Source organism: Bufo gargarizans, chromosome 2, assembly GCF_014858855.1.
Source record: "Bufo gargarizans isolate SCDJY-AF-19 chromosome 2, ASM1485885v1, whole genome shotgun sequence".
Classification (NCBI taxonomy): domain Eukaryota; kingdom Metazoa; phylum Chordata; class Amphibia; order Anura; family Bufonidae; genus Bufo; species Bufo gargarizans.
The window spans coordinates 134,129,179-134,144,159 of NC_058081.1; the positions used below are offsets into that span (position 1 = coordinate 134,129,179).

Here is a 14,981-nt window from a genome sequence, read left to right on the forward strand (position 1 = left end):
CCCTCCGGTAACTCAAACCCCCCCCCTCCCCAGTATTAATCATTGGTGGCAGTGGCCACAGGGTTCCCTTCCTCCCCCCATATCGGTTCCGATATCTGAGTCCCAGCAGTGTAATGGCGCTACTGAAGTCCTGGCTGCCATGCTATGTTAGTGAGCAGCATTATACTCACTTGCGCCATGGCCGCCGGGCACTCCTTCTCATAGGTCTGTGCGTGAGTATAATGCTGCTCACTAACATACCATGGCAGCCAGGACTTCAGTAGCGTGACTCCTGGCTGCCATGTTAACTGATCGGAGCCCCAGCATTACACTGCTGGGACTCCGATCGGAACTGCCCACTGCCACCAATGCAGAGACTGAAGAACATTCCTGGCACCCGACCTCTGACAGGACGCTGTGATCCGCGCGATTAACCCCTCAACTGAGGGCTTAATTGCGGCGGATCGCAGCGTGCAGTCATAGGGGCCGGGATATGGCCGACACATGAACGCTACGTTGGTATTCAGGCATTCATTGGTGGCGCAGTGGCCACAGTCCCTCCCCTCCTCCTCCTACTCTGTTCTTATTGGTGGCTAGTGGCAGCCGCGCACAGTGGGAAGGGAGGGACTCCCTCCTTCTCCACTGTGCCGGCTCAGGAGAACTTGGTGCTGGCCGAGAGCGCGATCATTCACTACTGCTCCATGGTCATATCGTGGTCCGGCGATATATGCACAAAATTCATATTGTGGCACAAATTTATATCGCATATCGCCCACCCCTAATATACACTGTGGCTAATTGACACCCTTTTAAATTCTTTCTAGTATCTGTGCCTGAGAGAACGTGGATTGTGAGCCTCCCTTAGGAAATTGACCATGGTCCGTGATATGTTCTGTGCACAGCACCGAGGATTAGTTTAGTCTAGATCTGCACCAGTTTGTTTCTCCTGTACACTCCAAAGGGCAAAACAGATCATTGGGGGTCTGACCTCTGGGACCACAACCAGTCACAAGAACAGGGCAGCCCGTATCCCCCGTTTGAAAGGAGAACTGGTTGAGTATATATGCACCACTGTTCCATTTATTGTCTTTAGGACATCCGGAGATGGAGTGCAGCACAGTTTTCTCTGGCAATTCTATAGAGTGAATGGAGCAGAGGTGCGCATGCTCGACCTGTGCATTCATTGTTCTCCTGACAGATGGGGGGGAAATTGTTCTAAGCAGAATGCCGCCTTTAGTGAATCACTTTTTATAATGCCCATAAAATGCCAACTACTATAGACATATGTGTCTATGGAAAATTCCAGCCCTGCCATTACCACCTTCCTCTGGTCCCTTCCAGAGCTTGGGTTTTGTGACCATGAAGTTCCCCAGTCTTTTAGGTAATATTAGTTACATTCCCTACAACCAAGAGGCTCAGACACATTGTTAGCTACCTCATTTATGGACTTATTTATTAACAGGCCAGTGGTTTTGAAATGGCCCTGATGATGGTGAACCCCCAACTCATCCTTCAACACTCAGGAGAGGAAAAACCCCCTAGTGGAGGAAACCTCCAGGGAACCATGGCTGAAGGACTGCCCTTCCCCTGGGCAAGGGGGGTAAAACCATCATTTGAGATGAGGTAGCTTAGGAAAGTCCGGGTAATTTGTCACATCCAGTATTCGGAAAGTCTGCTAGATGTTGAATCCAGAAAATCCGGTAATTGTCAAATCCAGTATTAGGAAAGTCCGGTAAAATGTCACATCCAGTATTGAGGACAGAGACCAAGCCTGGAATCTGCCTCTTGATACAGAAGATCATTGTCCAGCAATGTCATGATGGTTTCAGTTGTCTTGGCGCTCCACCCCTTGAATCTTATTGGGGGTTTTCAGGGTCCTGGGTCTTTTCTCTCAGGCCAATGGAGACACCTTCTCTGGACAACGTTAAAGACAAACGCTGAGAAAAAATGGAGAAAGACCATTAATCATAAACGACTCTATATAATATATTACTTCTCTGAAATGTTTCTGGAGCACATTAGACCTTCACACGGCATCTACTCACCTGGAAATCTGTATAGTTCATTAGTTGGTATATTATCAGGCCAACAAATCCAGTCCACTCGACCACCATGCCTGTCCTGGTGTAGATCTGCAGAAGACAGAGGGACAGAATGGAGGATTAGTGCCTTGCTCACCAGCAGCTATGGTATGGAGTGAGATGGGAGCATGACATGTCCCCCCCCAAGAGCTTCTATATTAATGTCACACAGGACATGGGTTACAGAAGATGGTGAAAAGTGATATGAACTCACCTGTTCACATCGGCCAGTACATAGCTGGAAGAAGCCAATGGTCATACACACAGAAACTGTAAAGATGTGTTAAGGACAAGTAACAGAATTCTATTACTATAATGTGTCCTATACTGTCATGTCTCATCTGTCCTACAAAAGAGTCAGAGATAGGGTTGTTGCGGGTATCGAAATTTCAATACCCAATCAATACTTTTGTCCCGGTATCGATACGATACCGGGATTTCCATTTTTTTCGATACAGGGCTGCGCTGCTGTGCAGTCTAGTATCACAGAACATGAGCACGCTGCTCTCAGCGTGCTCATGTTCCCTCATCAGCACAGGGGAGAAGGAAGCAGTGTCTCCCTCCCCCTGTGCTGCTGCTGCCACCAGTGAATGGATAGAGTAGCGCAGGATGGGCGGGCGCACTGCGCCACTAATGATAGGACTTTCTACACAGAGCGGCGCCCAGAGATGTCACAGCAGTTACTATTATTCCTGGTTCGCCCGCAGAGCCCCCATTACGGTCTCCTCTCCTGCTCTATATGCCAATTACTATCGGAGCAATGGGGAGGAGACATCAGCTTCCCTCAGCAGCACAGGGGAGAAGGAAGCAGTGTCTCCCTCACATGTGCTGCTGCTGCCACCAGTGAAAGGAGAGAGTGGTGGAGGAGGGGCGGGCACACTGCGCCACCAATGATAGGACTTTTTCTACACAGAGCGGCGCCCAGAGATGTCCCAGCACTTACTATTATTCCTGGTTCGCCCGCAGTGCCCCCATTACTGTCTCCTCTCCTGATCCATATGCTGTAGCAATGGGGAGGAGACATCAGCTTCTCTAGTGGGCGTTCCTTCTCCCTGGCTGTAGCGCTGTCCAATCGCAGCGCGGGGAGAAGGAACGCCCACTAGAGAAGCTGATGTCTCCTCCCCATTGCTCCGATAGTAATTGGCATATGGAGCAGGAGAGGAGACAGTAATGGGGGCACTGCGGGCGAACGGAGCGGCGCCCAGGAATAATGGTAAGTGCTGGGAAATCTCTGGGCGCCGCTCTATGTAGCCTAATACTTAGTCTGGACTCATAAAGAAGTATTTAACACATAATACAGGAGGGGGATGCCGGCAGCAGAATCGCATTGCCGGCACCCTGCCCCTGACAGCGGCACCTGAGGGGTTAACTGCAGCTGATCTGCTAGTACCCGCCTCCTGTATTAAGGATACTTAGCATTGGTGGCGCAGTGCGCCCCCCCCCCCACCCCTTTAAAATAATTGGCACAGTGCCCCCACCCCCCAGTATTAAAATCGGGGTCCTCTCCCCTCCTCCTCATTGGTGGTGCAGTGGCAGCTTCTGATCGGAGCCCCAGTAGTGTAAGCCTGGGCAGCCAGGACGCTACTGGTTACCATGGCAGCCAGGATGCTACTGAAGCCCTGGCTGCCATGGTAACATCCCTGATGCTGTGTGCACAGAGCAGCAGGGACAGTGTGAGGTCCTATTCACCCTAATAGAGATCTATCAGGGTGAATAGGACAAGGGATGAAAAAAATCCCAGTTTCTGGCCCCTAAGGGGGGAAATAGTTAGTTATTTAAATAAAAAGTGTAAAAAACTAAACAAAAAAAAAATAAGTATGAATCACCCCCTTTCCCAGTTTCACATATAAAATGTATAAACAATAAATAAGCATATTACATATCACCACGTCAGAAAAGTCCAAACTATTAAAATATATTTTAAAAAATATATGCGGTGAACGCCGGAACAGAAGAAATAAATAAAAACTGTGCGATTCGCCATTTTTTAAAATGCAGAATGCACGTGGCTTTTTTTTTGTTTATTTTTTTCGCATGATATCAAGTATCGCAATTCTTTTTTATTGTATCGAAACTGAATCAAAAATTTGGTATCACAACAACTCTAGTCAGAGGGAGCCGATATTCTCCTAGATGTCATAGACCAGAATTTGCCAGAATTGTCTTGAATTTTCAGACACTATGATGGCAAATTCAGGTTGTCCCAGGTCTCAAATAGATGGCTTAGGTATATCCTACCGGTATATGGGAGTCACTTGAATGTCCCAAATTTACCCACAGCAGTGTTGGTAAGTGTGTTATGTCCAGTGTATCCAGCAAACAACATGGCACTATACCAGTCAGCTATAAGAGGATACAGGTCAGCAGGGCCACAATGGTCACCAAGGTTAATGCCATTCTAATGTGGCATAGGCGGCGACTGCTGAAGGATTTCTTGTACAGGCATACAGCTTGACCTAGGTTGTTAATGGCACACAAGAAAAATGCCGGTCCTGCGGCGATCCTGTGGACTGTAGGACTGATCCTCATCTAGAAAAAAAAGCAGAGGAATAAAGGTCATCAATATGGACGTCATGAAGATCTGAGAATACAGGTGGTGTAATTATACAGGGGCAGTAATACATAAGAATAGTCACCAGGGCGCGTCATTGTATTTATACACATCTCTTGACTTCAAGCGATGTCCCCTCTGTATTACTAGTCCTGAGACCTCTGTATATAAACTTACCGAAACTATGGCGGTCACAACGGTCTCAATGCAGCCAATCCATGCAAAGGCATAGAGGATTCTCTGGCAGATGATATGTCGCCTCTCTGATTGTTCAGACCGGATGATCATGAACCGGTACATGATGGAAGCGTTGCCAGCTCCTGAAATGGACAATACATGGGATAACCTCCATGACTCAGTGATGATTATAATCTCCAGTGATGGCGGGCGCTCAGCAGTGAATAGTGATTAGGGAGATAACGTCATCCCTGAGCGCTGGAGCCGCTGATCTCCTCATGATGTTATCTCTCTAAATCCACTTACCTAGAATGGCAGATATTATGAAGACCACTGTAAAGACCACCGATTCGGGGAATATTGCTCCCGTGTCACTGAGAAAGAAAGCAAAATATTGGGAGTTATTTGGACGCAAACCAGAGAATTGTGTCATGTCTTCTAATAGCAGAGGAGACTTTATTTCCTTCCATTGTAATCATCCTCCATAATAATATGATCTAATGTCCAGACACCGTCCAGTGCATGAAATCTCAGTCTTGATAAAGTCCCCCCAATGTGATGTTTTCTGTGCTAACAATTAAGAGATGGCACTTATTAATAATCTACTAACAAAAATCATAACATTCCAGGAATGAACTGATAATACCATAATAACAGTAACGATACTACAGAGGAATCCCGCCCCGTCCCCTCTTACCTGATGTAAGGATATTTTACATGGCCTGGGATGACAGTCAAGGCAATCAGGGCACAGAGGCCCGATAGCGTCCATATGACCCAGAGGAAAGGCAAGAATGCCAAACCCCGGATCTCCATGGCGCAAAGTCAAATATTCGCTAAGCGAAAGCAAGGATTTGCTGAGCAAAAACACAAGCCTATCTGTCTCTCTCTATATCCAGAGATATTCTGACCAAGGTAATGTCAGGCAGTGGTTTTCCAAGTCTCAGAACTCGGTGATGTCACTGTCTTCTGTGACATCACACCTGCCGCAATCTGATTGGTCCTCGCAAGATTCTGTAATTTCATTGGTCCTCACCTCATTGTTAAATTATCACACATACTTGAATCTGATTGGTTCTTAGTAGCTTCTGTGATGTCATTGGTGTGCCCATCACCACACATGCCTGGATCTGATTGGTCCTCAGTATTTTCAATTGTTATACATATATTTCCAAGATGTTTTTGTCTTTTCAAGTCTTCTGAATAAATAAAAACTCTGCTTTATACACGTGCCACCACATGACAACAGAATGAGCAAAGCTGAGTGATGGACCCTGCTCCCATATCAGCCCCTACCCTCTATACAAGGAATGAAGGCGCCATGAAAGTTGTCTCTATTCTGCTGACAGTGCCAGGAGGGAAGGTGTCCCCTCTCGCTGCTCTGCGCCCCTATCTAAATTATTTCTGTTTGGGATTATGGTTATAGACCTTTCTTGGACAATTACCGATAACGCAATTCCATCTGGCTATGTATAAAGATGCAGTTGGCTTTCCCATAGCTGGAGCACCTGACGTGCATTATCTCCTTTTTTTTTTTTCCCCCCCTCTCTTGGTTTCTCCCAGTCATATTCTCCCTTTCTACTCAGCTTTAACCGAATATGAAGTTACGACTGCAGCCTGGTTTAGCTGAAGGTTTTTGCCTTCCGCCAGCAGTGATTGTCCCGACACTTAATGCCGTGTGTTCCTGTAACTTCAGACAAGGGGCAGCATCTAATGGAGATGGGAGAATTGGTTTGCCCATCACTAGTTGTTAAGGATACCAGTGCAGGCAATCCTCTCTGCTCGAACACCGCTATAGAGGGTACTAGGGGTGGGCGATATGGCCTAAAATCTATATTGCGATATAATTTTAAGCATGTGCGATATATATCGCAATAGATTGTTTTCTATATTTGGGGGGGGGGGGGGGGGGGGCGTGTTTAAACTTATTATTTTTTTCTTTTTTCTTTTTATTTAATAACTATTAGCGTCCTTAAGGGCTAGAACCCTTGTCATATTCACCCTAATAGAGCTCTATTCCTTTGTGCACACAACAGCAGGAAGCTGACCATGGCAGCAAGCTTCTGATCAGCCCCCCCCCCCCCCCCTCCCCAGTATTAATCATTGGTGGCAGTGGCCACAGGGTCCACCCCCCCCCCCCCCCAGCGTGACTCCTGGCTGCCATGGTAACCGATCGAAGCCCCAGCATTACACTGCTGGGACTCCCATCGGAACTGCCCACTGCCACCAATGCAGAGACTGAAGAACATTCCTGGCACCTGACCTCTGACAGGACGCTGTGATCCATGCGATTAATCCCTCAACTGAGGGGTTAATTGAGGCGGATCGCAGCGTGCAGTCATAGGGGCCGGGATATGTCCGGCACATGAACGCTACATTGGTATTCAGGCATTCATTGGTGGCGCAGTGGCAACAGTCCCTCCCCTCCTACTGTGTTCTTATTGGTGGCCAGCGGCAGCCGCGTACAGTGGGGAGGGAGGGACTCCCTCCTTCTCCACTGTGCCGGCTCAGGAGAACATGGTGCTGGCCGAGAGCGCGATCATTTACTACCGCTCCGTGGTCATATCGCCCACCCCTACTTGTAATAAATACTAGTAATGATAATTCTGCAGAAAATATTGTCAACAAAGGAATCCCATTACCATATCCATTCATATAAATCCTAGGGCTTGCTTCCTTCAGTAAGCTGATAACTAATGGGAATTGCCTAAAATTAAAAGGGCTCTTTGTTTTAGCTAAACTGTGGAAGGAAGAGATTTTCAGCAGGACTTACCCTTCGTTGTACTGCCACGATGTCGCCTGTGATCACATGACCGCCCCACTAGCTGCAGGCTCTTCTGATGAAGTCTGACCAAATGTGCTCCAGTTTTCTTCCTGTTCAGCTGCAGCTACATTATGTACCTGAACAGGAAGATACAGGAGCACATCTGCTTGGGTCCTCAGAGAAAGAGCCTGCAGCCCGTCTTAAGTTTTGTGTGTGTGTGTGTGTGTGTGTGTGTGTGTATATATTCTGCTTCACAGATCCTACTATATTATATAATCTGTGTAGTAATCTGACCATATTTATCTAGAATGCACACACTATTGTGTAATATTATGTTTGGGGCAATCATCTGTATATGGTATATACCAGCGTTGGTGAAGCTTTTAGAGGCCAAGTGCCCAAACTGCAACCCAGAACCCACTTATTTATCGCAAAGTGCCAACGGGCAATGTAACCTAAATACTACAGCCCAGTATAGTACATCTTCCATGTACTTTATCACTCAGCTATAACTGCCTGCCTACATTCAGTACACTGCCTGTGCTGTTCATAGTCCTCCCTGCACGGATGAATGGCAGGAAAAGTCTAAGGCAGGCATGCTCAACCTGCGACTCCCAGCATCCTCGGACAGCCTACAGCTATCAACCTACAGCAGGGCATGCTGGGAGTCGTAGTTTTACAACAGCTGGAGGGCCGCAGGTTGAGCATCCCTCGTCTAAGGCATATTGGTACACCATAGACTTTCTCCAGGGCATGGGTGCCCACAGAGAGGCCTCTGAGTGCTACCTCTGGCACCCGTGCCATCTGTTCGCCACCACTGGTCTATACCAACTGTCGCTGGGTAGCTCCTAAGTAAAGGAATGCATTAAGTCAACAGCATCTTAAAGCCAATGAAAGGTAAAGCTTCATTTTAATCCAAGATTTGTGTGTCCTGGTTGGACCTATTTGCTTAGTGCTTTGGGTCTACAGTTGTTCATAGTTTTATATGTTCTGATGTTTGTATCTTTTTCTTCTCTTATAGATTTAGATTGACCGCATCACTGTACGCATCTTAATTCTTACCGTAGAAGATCTTCCAAAATTGGTGAGATTGTCTCCTAGAATTATTATTATTATTATACATTTTTTATTTTTAAAGAAAGACAGCTCTAGAATGAAAAAAAAAAAACGTTGATGCACCTACTTCTGAGAGTGAGGCGTGTCCTGTCATAAATATTTCATTGATACATATTCATATCTGCATTGGATATTTGACTATTGGGTGGGTTGTGTACTGCGGTAATTTCAGGGTAAAAGAGCTATTGGTGCCTGCACCATTAGTAATGTAATGGAGCAGTAATTCTCAACCTGTGGCAGGTTAAGGGGGCACGCGGGAGGATTTCTTAACATTCAACTATTGGGCCACTATGCGGGGGGGGGGGGGGGGAGGGGTCATTATTATAAATTAGGTTGCACTTTGGGGACATTATTAATATTGGCTGCAGTATAAACTAAACATTTGTTTTCCTTATGGCACATATTGTAAGGGTCAATATTGTCTTATGGCACATATTAAAAGGGGGCATTAGTTCTACTGGGGGCATTGTTTTCTACTGGCAGTATTATAAGGAGGCATAAGTACTACTCAAGGCACTCTATGGGGTCATTTTATTTTGGTTTTCTACTGGGGGCAATAGTACTGCAGGTATCAGTCCCCCAGTGCCATCACCCCCCATGCCATCAATCATCTGTGACATCAGCTCCCCCAGGCCATCAGCTCTATGTGCTATCAGTCCCCCAGTGCCATCAACCCCCCCCCCCCCCCTCGTGTTATCAGTCCTCTGTGCCATCATCCCCTCCGACGCCAGCGTGCCCTCAGCTCTCCCAGTGCCACCATCTCCGCTCAGTCTCCAGCAGCCCTTTAATACTTACCTCTCCTGTAGTGGTGCCACTGCACAACTCCTCTGACTTCTTCTCCGCGTGCTGCACTGACGTCACGCAGCGTCAGGTCATAGCGCACGTGTGCGTGCGCTGTGTCCTGATGATGTGTCAGGATCCAGTGCAGCGCACGGGCCGGCGGGTGACCACTGAGCGGTGAGTAATAGCAAGCTCTTCTCTCCTGATCCGTGGTCACATGACACAAACAAATCCTTGATGCCAAAAATTTGCATCAAGGGTTTTTTTGTGTCGAATTACTCTATTCGATTGAGTAATCGTTTCAGCCCTAGCGGTCCGGTCCTAGATGAGGAAAGAACATAGATAATATCAGAGTCTGTCATTTTGACAGGAAGATTAGTGCTTCAGGCCAGGCTATTCTTTGTCAGATCTGAAGGAACTGCTGACAGGGCTTTAAAACAGAGCTATGACAGCGGAGTGCTACCTTTCATCACTGTTCTCTTCCTCGGGGGTACTCTGTTGCAAGGGTCACTTGGCACGAAAAGGTTGAGAGCCACTGTTCTAGAGGACCCTTCTGCAATTTCACAGTGTACGGTTGGTGTTTGTTACTTGACTGAAAGCAGCTGTAAAGCTCTGTACGAACTGCGTCTGAGTTCTGCATTTAGGGCATTTTTATTTATTTTAATTCTACAATTGAAGTCAGTGGGTGACACATGCCACAGTACACCTACAGTGGCATACGTCAGGGGTAAGTCGGGGAAGTCTTCCTGACGTATACCTCTGACAAAGGGTCTTAGATTAGTATTTTGTGACCAATCAAAATAGTAAAAATATTCATTGACTTGTGTTGGGAAAGTCTTAACGCAGTGGTGATTTTCTTTTTCTTTGCAGTCAAGATGAGTGTGATGTTGGAAACCCCAGAGATGCCCGCCGTCTTCGACGGGATGAAGCTGGCGGCTGTGGCCGCTGCCCTCTATGTCATTGTACGCTGCTTAAACTTAAAGAGTCCAACTGCTCAACCAGATCTCCTCTACCAAGACACGGCATTGAACCGCTTCCTATTAAAATCCTGCTCCTTGCTGACCAAAGAGTGAGTAACCAGCCATGCAGTCCCAGCTTTTCCTGTGCAGTGTTTGTACAGTTCCTGCCATTGTTAAAGGTTAATCATTTGCTTGGCAGAAACTAAGCATCAAGTAGAGTTAACCTATGTGGTGCTTGCCATTTCTTTGCATAGTGCATAAATTTCTAGAGGTTGTCCACTTTGCCATTTTGATAGAAGCGCCACCAGTAACTAGCAGGATTGGTGATAAATGGGATTATGGGACCTGCCACCGATTATGAGATCAGGGGTTCCATGTCTGCACACATCCCCCTCCTCTGCATGGAAGAGCTTGATCTGCCGCTCCATTCTGCGCTATGGGACTGACGCAGGTAGTCAGGCGCTGTATTTGGCTAATTTTGGCAGTCCCTTAGGCCATGAATGGATCAACAGAGTGCATGACTAACCACCACTTCATTCATGCTGCTCCCCACTGCAATGAGGAGGAAAGGGAGCACAGGATCCCTGATCTTGTGATAAATGTCAATAAAATATATATAATTTTATGAATTCAGAATTACCTGAAGGTCTTAGCCAGCCTCACCTATTGAATTTTTCATACTGACCTGCTCTATGCCATTCCTGTCCTACGAGCTGGCTGCAGTGTCATCTTCTGGTCCCCGGCTTTTTTATATCTGTGCGGGGCATGGACGTGGTCACTGGCACCACTAAAGCCGTTTAGCAGTGAGGCGTCACTTAGTGAAACAAAGTGACAGTTTCCTGAGAATTTAAAGATTGGAATCAGTATGGCTAAATGTGTCACTTCTGCAAAATTAGCTCCTTCAACTGAGTAAAAAATTTCTATGTTCTTAAAACATAATAACCAAACTTAGGCGACCGCTCTAACTTTGATTTGCTATTAGAAATCCACTTTAAATCACTGCTGAAACTTGGTGTGTTTTAATTACGTTGGCTGCCTAGTCCAGCAATTCATCTAATATTGACATTTTGTTAGGTACATTCCGCCACTAATCTGGGGAAAAAGTGGACATATCCAAACTGCACTATATGGAAAGATGGGACGAGTCAGCTCTCCGAATCCATACGGATTGCGCAAGTATCTAACAATGCCTGATGGAGCTACTTCAACATTTGATCTCTTTGAGCCTCTTGCTGAACATTGCACTGGAGGTAAGTGACGATATAATGGCTTTAAACAGACTGTAAGAGAGATTCATGTCTAGGCTATCCGGTATTGTAATACATTTGTGAGACTGATCCGCATCCGGATCAGTCTATAAATGCCATCTGTTTGCATGCAGATTGCCATATTGCGACGGAACTGCCTGCTGGAATCCAGTGACTCTAGTGTGAAAATAGCCTTAACCAGTCAGATGTTACCTATCCTTTTCTGAGGTCCAGTTTACCACATACAACCCCCCACCCTGTTTTCTCCAAGCCTCCTTCACTGGAGTGATTGGTTAATATAATGAAGCTGCCTGATTTCCGTTGCCATCTCTCATGCTTTCTGTTGCCTTAGTGGGACCTTAGGAGCATAACACCTTGTGGGATGGCAAGGCGATAAAACTTCCCACATCCCCTAGTAGTTGTAGGTCTGGTCATGTACCTTTTAGTTAAAAGGCTTCTTTACCTTTTTCTTACTGATAATCTATCCATTGGATAGGTCATCAGCATCTGATCGGTGGGGGTCCCGGGTGTAAAAGTTAAAGAACTCCTTTTAAGCTTGTGCAAGACCAAGCTCCACCTTTAGCGATTGACTGAATGTAATATAATATCTAATATTGCCCCTGCAGTCATTCCGACTGGGCTGTTTAATGTATCCCCTCTTATGCCACAATGGAAAACTTCCTCTGGTATGTTCACATTGACAACTATGCAGTATTATGATCTCCATGCTGGTGGTTTCAGAGGTGATTGTGATAGAGAAGGGCTTGTTGATTATGGACACCCCCTGCAACGTACTACCATGTATGGAGGTGCATTTTTTTTGGTAGAGCCTCCTTTTTGCAGTAGTTTTCCCTCTGGTTCATAGGACTCAACTCGGCACTAGTGGACTTAAAGGGGTTCTCCAGGATTTTGATCCTCAGGATAGGTCATCAGTATCAGATCAGTGGGGTCTGACTCCCGGCACCCCCGCAGAGCAGCTATATGAAGAGGCCACTGCACTCTGAACACTTAGGCCTCCTCCTAGACCTGTGTCGTCGCCATACATCGGTCACATGGCCTAGGCGCAGCGCGGTACCATTCGAGTGAATGGGCTGAGCTGTGATACCAAGCACAGCTATTTGAAAAAAACAAACCGGCGCTCACGTGCAGCCAATGACTTAAGAAGCGCGGACACAGTCTGGACTCTGCTGTTTGAACTGTAGAAGAAAAGGTTGTAGTCCAGCTTGAAAAAAAGTTGTCCTTTATTTCATGTGGTAAAAACTTCCAAACACAAGACTGGTATGCGGGCTACGTGTTTCGGACCTATGAATGACTGTCCTTACTCATGACAATGCTACTATAGACTCGTGGACCTTATGAGTCCCCATCCCGCCAATCCATCTGGAGTACGGAGTCATGTGACTCATGAGGAACAGGAGAAAACCTGGGATCAAATTCCCTTAAAATTAACACCTCATGTACCAAAAAAAATACAAAACTTTGGGATATCTGCCCATTATAAAAACAGTAAACTATAAAGACATGAAGCACATATCTCAAACCTTTTGAACATATCAATGGTATTCCAAGATTAGATCATACTTTTTATTGACTTCCTAGCTCAAACATCTAGTAAGCGTCTCGACTGAGAAGCTTACGTCTGTGATCGCCCCTTCTGACAAGTAGAGACACCCTTTCGATTCCCTGTACAGGAAGCGAAGAAGTGTTCCCTTGGTGCACTACGGCAAAGTGCAAACTCGCCGCAGAAACATTACAGGTTAGATGATGCGGCACATCCGATAGATGTTTCCGAACTCTGGTTTTAATAGAGTTTGTTGTGCAACCTTCATATTGCAAATGACAAGTGCAGGTGATCAGATATACTGCATGATTGGTATTGCAATTTAAATATTTCTTAATATTATAGTCTCTGTCATTTGCAAAAGAATGAAAGGTTTTACTGACTACCATGTGATTACAGCAGATACACTTCGTATGGCCACATTTATAGCTGCCTTTACATGTAATGCAAGAAAATTTAGACTAGAACGTTCAGAATCACAGGTGCATATCCATGAAGCAAACATAATCACAAAAAACAAAATGGCTGCACACAGTTATATATACAAACTATAGAACTAAGAAATGGGGGTCATTCTAGATAAGTGGTACAATACCGACTATAAATGAGTAATGGAAGCTCTTAGCGCACATACATGTCGGGCCCATCTACCAGGCGTCAAGGTGGCTTCCGCATATGGGTCCCTAACGCTAAATATACTGCCTCACTTTGGACTCATTTAAAGGGACACTGACAGGCCCAATAATCATATTTAGGTATATATATGACAGTACAGGTCTTCTAAAGTGTATTAAAATAATCTAAGTATCCCCCCTGTCCACCCTATAAATACAGTAAACTGAGGTTTTATAACCTGGTAGAAGTGTCTTCATTCATTCTGCCCAAGGGGCGGCGTTTCATCTCCACTTGCGCCCAGCCAGCCTCGCCCCAACTGCCGTTTTGAAGGGCCGCCCAGCTCATCAATATTCACTTCGCTGGGCGGCTACTACTGTCCCCGACTACACAAGATCCGGCACATGCCCAATACAATCCTATGGGCATCGGCCTCTAGTATTAACCCATTCTGAGGTGTAAGAGAGCAGCTCTCTGAAGCGCTGCTCTGAACAGTGCCCGGCACGTGCGGATACTGATGAGGCTGAAGCGGCCTCGAAGATGCTGACTGAACGCAGGCGCGATGTGATCCCGGCCAGTGAGGGTGCCGGGCGCATGCGCTGAAGATAAGACGGAGGTCGATGCCCATAGGATTGTATTGGGCATGTGCTGGATCTTGTGCAGTCGGGGACAGTAGTAGCCGCCCAGCGAAGTGAATATTGATGAGCTGGGCGGCGCTTCAAAAAGGCAGTTGGGGCGAGGCTGGCTGGGCGCAAGTGGAGATGAAACAACGCCCCTTGGGCAGAATGAAGACGCTTCTACCAGGTTATAAAACTTCAGTTTACTGTATTTATAGGGTGGACAGGGGGGATACTTGTATGATTTTAATACACTTTAGAAGACCTGTACTGTTATATATCTAAATATGATAATTGGGCCTGTCAGTGCCTACAATATTCAGGGCAGTGTAGGAACCAGCTACAAACGTACTTTGCTCAGAAGTATATGGAGGGTAGCACCTCTTTTAGACTGAACACGCCCATCTACCTGGGACTTCTGAGCAGAGTACATTTGTAGCTGGTTCCTACACTACCCTGAATATTGTAGGCTTAAGTAAGTCCAGAGTGAGGCAGTATATTTAGTGTTAGGGACTAGGGCTGCACGATATATCGAAA

The 14,981-nt window shown here is 46.2% G+C and overlaps 2 protein-coding genes across 2 annotated transcripts in view; one reads left to right on the top strand and one right to left on the bottom strand.

Annotated features, from left to right (window-relative positions):
* The window catches only part of ABHD2 (abhydrolase domain containing 2, acylglycerol lipase), a 54,756-nt gene that overhangs the window by 10,611 nt on the left and 29,164 nt on the right, over positions 1-14,981 (top strand). Inside the window, exons 2-4 of the mRNA XM_044283209.1 lie at positions 8,574-8,636; positions 10,319-10,517; positions 11,482-11,657. Coding sequence (XP_044139144.1) covers positions 10,324-10,517; positions 11,482-11,657 — 370 coding nt within the window. The 5' untranslated portion in view covers positions 8,574-8,636; positions 10,319-10,323. The remainder of the gene's footprint in view (positions 1-8,573; positions 8,637-10,318; positions 10,518-11,481; positions 11,658-14,981) is intronic.
* On the bottom strand, positions 1,513-5,221 carry LOC122925695 (DNA damage-regulated autophagy modulator protein 1-like). The gene is made up of 6 exons (XM_044277042.1): positions 5,095-5,221; positions 4,789-4,931; positions 4,418-4,589; positions 2,275-2,330; positions 2,025-2,111; positions 1,513-1,916 (listed from the first exon to the last, which is right to left on the bottom strand). Exons 1-6 carry the CDS (start codon positions 5,219-5,221, stop codon positions 1,836-1,838), a joined length of 666 nt encoding a protein of 221 aa, XP_044132977.1. The 3' UTR covers positions 1,513-1,835.